General features: G+C 42.2%; 1 protein-coding gene across 1 annotated transcript in view; it reads left to right on the forward strand.

Moving 5' to 3' along the window:
- LOC106812609 (protein virilizer homolog) overlaps positions 1 to 259 on the forward strand; it is a 4,140-nt gene extending 3,881 nt beyond the window's left edge. The window contains exon 5 of the mRNA XM_014816515.1: positions 219 to 259. Coding sequence (XP_014672001.1) covers positions 219 to 259 — 41 coding nt within the window. The remainder of the gene's footprint in view (positions 1 to 218) is intronic.
- The last annotated feature ends 5,011 nt before the right edge of the window (positions 260 to 5,270 follow it).

Consider the following 5,270-nt stretch of genomic DNA (forward strand, 5'->3'; position numbering starts at 1 on the left):
TTCTGCGTTTAGTTTTTCATGTGTTATTTGTCAATATCTGCGTGTTAAGTTTGTGTAAGAGTCAGAACCTGTTACGAGTTACTCGATCATTTCGAACAACACTACAATGAATACTGACTGAATGACTGACTTATTCTAAATTCCACTTAGAACAAAAAGCGTTCATAAAACTTGAACGAGTAATATTCACATGGTTCTCACAAAAGTGTGAGTTCTAGGACTTTTCGAGGACATGTTTTTTTTCAAGGACAATCTGTGACAAGTAGTTTTCGCTTTTTAGAGCATATACCTTAGATTCATATATAAAGTAAAAATAATTGATTTACACGAGTGCCGACAGCAGATTAAACAGCCGCTTTAGCTCGCCGATTAACGATGTACACAATAGTTCTCTCATATTGTCATTCACGTCGATTCATGTCACAGTCCTGTAACAATATGTAAAGCTTTGATGTAACATGTATCACTGAGAACTATGTATCACACAATGTTCACTCAGAAATTGTGTATCACTCAGAAATTTATTTTAAATAATTTTAATTGCTCAACACTATTGCATTTTTTCTCCATGAATTGTTCTCCATGTATTTGTAATTGAATTACATGCAATAAAGATTTAATAATAATAATAATAAACAGTTGCAGGTTCTTTACGCTGACCTTTCATCTGCTGTGTCAAGCAGTAACATTAACAGTGGATAAAAGTAATCACTTATTCCCTACTATCTGCGAGAGGGGGAGGGAAATAGTGAGGGGAAGGGAGTAAGAGGGACGGGGTGAAGGAGGAATGCAGACGGAGATGTGCACACGCATGCGCAGTCACACACGCAGACAAACGCACGTACGGCACAAACGGTAGACAGTACTACTAGACACACAGGCACGGATGCACATGCATATTCCTTCTAATATAGTTACTTCTCTCGCTTTCCTCCGCTCACCCTCTCCCTTGCACTCGCGCGCTCTCTCTCTCTCTCTCTCTCTCTCTCTGTCTGTCTTTCTCTCTCTCGCAATATTTCTCTTCACGCGCGCACGCACGCACGCATACACATACACACACTCGCGCAATTTTTCTCTCTTTCGTGGGCGCTATATATATATACAGGAGACAGGAGTCTATCTATTGATAGACTCCTGATATATATATATATATTCGGTTCTCGCCGTTTCTTCTTGCGCACTGCCTCACACCCCTCTCGCGGATGGTATCGCCCATGACCAGTCAAGCATGGAAAAACTTTTGCAGGTAAATGGCCGTATTTCAGCCGAAACTTTTTCACTAGCCGAGGCACAAAATGTGAATTTACGCCTATAATACACGCGCACGCGTGCGTGCGACCATACCCGCGTGTGCGCATCCGTTAGTGGGTGTGTATGTGTGTTTTTGTGACTGTAAAAACGCGTATTATAGCCGTAAATCCACATTTTGTGCTTTTGGGAGTGAAAAAGTTCAGGCTGAAATACGACCATTTGCTCGTGAATGTTTTTTCATGCTTGACTGGTCATGGGCGATACTATCCGCGAGAGGGGAGTAAGGAAGTGACAGAGGGACAGAAATTGTCGCGTCCGTAATGTGCATATATGTATCTATGTAAAACCACCTGGATCTACACGAGTGTCTCGTTAGTACATCTAGTTAGAGCTCTAGCCTTTCAATTATGAAACTGGGGTTCAAATCCCCATTAATTCTTTGCTAAAATATTTTCTAACTTGTGTGAAGGTAAACGTGTTGCTAACATGTATTCAAAGCATATTACGAACGCACGCACACACGTTCAACACTGAAATGGAAATTGTGCGACGCGCGTGTGTGCGTGTGTGCGTGTGTGTGTGTGTGTGCGTGCGTTCGTAATATGCTTTGCATACATGTCTGCAATACGTTTACCTTTACACAAGTTAGAAAATATTTTAGCAAATAATTAACAGGGATTCGAACCCTAGTTTCATAATTGAAAGGCTAGAGCTCTAACTAGATGTACTAACGAGACACTCGGCTAGAGCCAGGTGGTTTTACATAGATACATATATGCACATTACGAACGCGACAATTCCTTTCCCTCTGTCACTTTCTTACTCCCCTTTCGCGGATAGTATCGCCCATGACCAGTTAAGCATGGAAAAACATTCACGAGCAATTGGCCGTATTTCAGCCTGAACTTTTTCACTCCCAAAAGCACAAAATGTGGACTTACGGCTATAATACGCGTTTTCAGAATCACATAATCACACATACACACCCACTAACGGATGCGCACACGCGGGTATAGTCGCACGCACGCGTGCGCGTGTATTTTAGGTGTAAATTCACATTTTGTGCCTCGGGGAGTGAAAAAGTTGGAGCTGAAATACGGACATTTTGCTGCGAATGTTTTTCAACGCTTGACTGGTCATGGGCGATACTATCTGCGAGAGGGGAGTAAGGAAGTGACAGAGGGAAAGGAATTGTCGCGTCCGTAATGTGCATATATGTATCTATGTATATAAAACCACCTGAATCTACACGAGTGTCTCGCTAGTTCATCTAGTTAGAGCTGTAGCATTTCAATTATAAAACTGGGGTTCGAATACCCGTTAATTCTTTGCTAAAATATTTTCTAACTTGTGTAAAGGTAAACGTATTGCAGACATGTATGCAAAGCATATTACGAACGAACCCACGCACACACACATACACACACTCACGCAATTTTGCTCTTTCTCGGGCGCTATATATATATATATATATATATATATATATCATCATCATCAGTAATAGTCAATTAAATATCACACACCATAACAGTTTCTTATCGTTTTTTCTACAGAACAGATATAACGATATTTTTATTGGATAAATGACAACTGCAGGGCAATGCACAAACGAATCAAACAGCTTGGCATTATAAGTATGCACGTCAAAACTTCACACGCAATCAATAAAAACTGGAAACGGTGCCAGACTAACTAAACGTTTTCCTTCTCCTACGATAATTAGGACATCTGGATTCGACTGTGGCCAAACCGTGGACCGCCATCCCGAGACGCGACAACCAGCACAACCCGTCTGTCTAATGCCTCCGCTGAATGTTCTCACAGAAAACAAGGGCCGGCTTCTACACAACTACTATGGAACCAACCTCTATATCATAGTACTGCTAATCATACACACACACCCACAGCCTTCGTGTCGAGCCATTCCTCCAGTAAAAACGTACACAAGCAAAAAACGTGATATTCATACTACTCCTAAACCTAGTACATGTTTTGTTATCGTTAATCCCACATAAAAGAGACGTGACTACAAGTTCGAATATCAAACGCGTGCGAAAATATATACAACCAGAGCAAAGAACCGACCTCTGAAATACAAATGCATGCTTCAACGAACAATTTCCAAAAGTAAATGTATTCTCGTAGTCTCGTAGCGAACCTCACATCATGATATTCATTGCAAACAGAACTCTGGAGGGCAACGAATCCTACCTAGGTTCGCCACATATAGGCTGCAGAGAATTTCTATATATTCAACTCGAACACTGTGAACAAATTCACTCTCTCGATTATAGTACGATCAATAATTATTTAATACTGATATAGTACATTCAGCGGCAATCCCAGTATGTACACACCAGATACGTGCCATAGACCATCTGCTGAGGAAAATTTCACAGAATTACTGTTTATAACCAGCAGATGGCGTTACATGCACAAGCTCTGCCTTATCTGTCATTTGCTGCGTGAAGCCAATGAAAAGCAGTTCGGACAACAACTTAGCATGCAGGTTTTGACTCTATACACGAACCGCATGCACTGATATATGTATGCACTGAGTACCATTACCAAAATTCCTTATCAAAATTTAATTCATCACCCAACCAGCAGATGGCACCACCACCCGCACACGAGCCGCTGACAGCAGCGGCTGCAGAGAACTATTGCTGATGTCACTCATAACGTAAACAGTTAGATATTGTCAAGACAGTAAGTAGAAGTTCAGAAGCTCTTCGTACAAATATGCAATGCAAGACATGCTTTCTGGGTCTAGCATACTGCACATACAGAAATGACAGAAACACGCTGAAGGCCCCATCCTTCCGCGTGCAAAATGTATTTGGGTCGATGTGAAATGCACCATTTCAACGCTACACGAAATAATGTAATGAAATATTGCATTGCCCCGTATACATTTCTTTGCTCTGAACTCTCAGCGATATCTCAGGCCGCATCATTACTCTAGACTACCTTTAAAAGTATTTGCCAACAACTAACTACAATGTTATAAAACAAACACTCAAAGTGATAGTCTGTAAATAAATGTACACTGTTAAAATGAGCAAGTAAAGTGTCTATCTAGTGCCGTCGGTGCCAGTGAGAGAGTTAGTAGTAGCGGTCTGTAGATGGCGCCACTACTGATGGTCCATGATAACAACAGGTACCTGGATGACTGACTGTGACTGGCCATCTTCTGCAAAAAAACACAAGTTCGCAAACATGAGTGAGATACTGGGACGCCTGATCGACTCTCCTCTGTTCTACCATAAGCACACGACACTTCCATTCTTCAACACCTTATGTGGACCTATGCTCCCCCATCCATCTTTAGGTTAGGTGTTAATCGTCGAATTTTATCAACAATTCTCTAATCCCAGCTGCCTCTGGCTGCTATAGCAGGGTTTCTTATACATAAGAGGCACAGTGGCGCACCGCCGTTGTCAAATTTAACATCGCCGTTGTGAAAATGTTTCTGTGTTTACCTGCTGTTGTCAAAACAGTGTCAACCCAAAAATAAATAGATCACCACGCGCTTCTGGCATATTTAGATTGCCATGTGCGTTTATTGGGTCATGTGACACGGGGTCTACACTTTTACTACGGCCTACGGCACGCCTTTGAATCCATCAAGCGCGTTTTTCTCCCAAAACTGGCCATTACCTCCTTTGTCCAATTTTCCCTCAAAAGAAACCCTGTAAACTGCATAGTCATTCTCTAACCATACCTTTTCCTCCCTCTCTGCACACCTACCGTCGCCCTCTCTACAACACTGTACTGTAACAGTCAGCCACACCTACCTCCACCCTCTCTACAACACTGTACTGTAACAGTCAGCCACACCTACCTCCACCCTCTCTACAACACTGTACTGTAACAGTCAGCCACACCTACCTCCACCCTCTCTACAACACTGTACTGTAACAGTCAGCCACACCTACCTCCACCCTCTCTACAACACTGTACTGTAACAGTCAGCCACACCTACCTCCACCCTCTCTACAACACTGTACTGTAACAGT

The sequence above is a fragment of the Priapulus caudatus genome, unplaced genomic scaffold (genome assembly GCF_000485595.1).
Source record: "Priapulus caudatus unplaced genomic scaffold, Priapulus_caudatus-5.0.1 Scaffold666, whole genome shotgun sequence".
Lineage (NCBI taxonomy): Eukaryota > Metazoa > Priapulida > Priapulimorpha > Priapulimorphida > Priapulidae > Priapulus > Priapulus caudatus.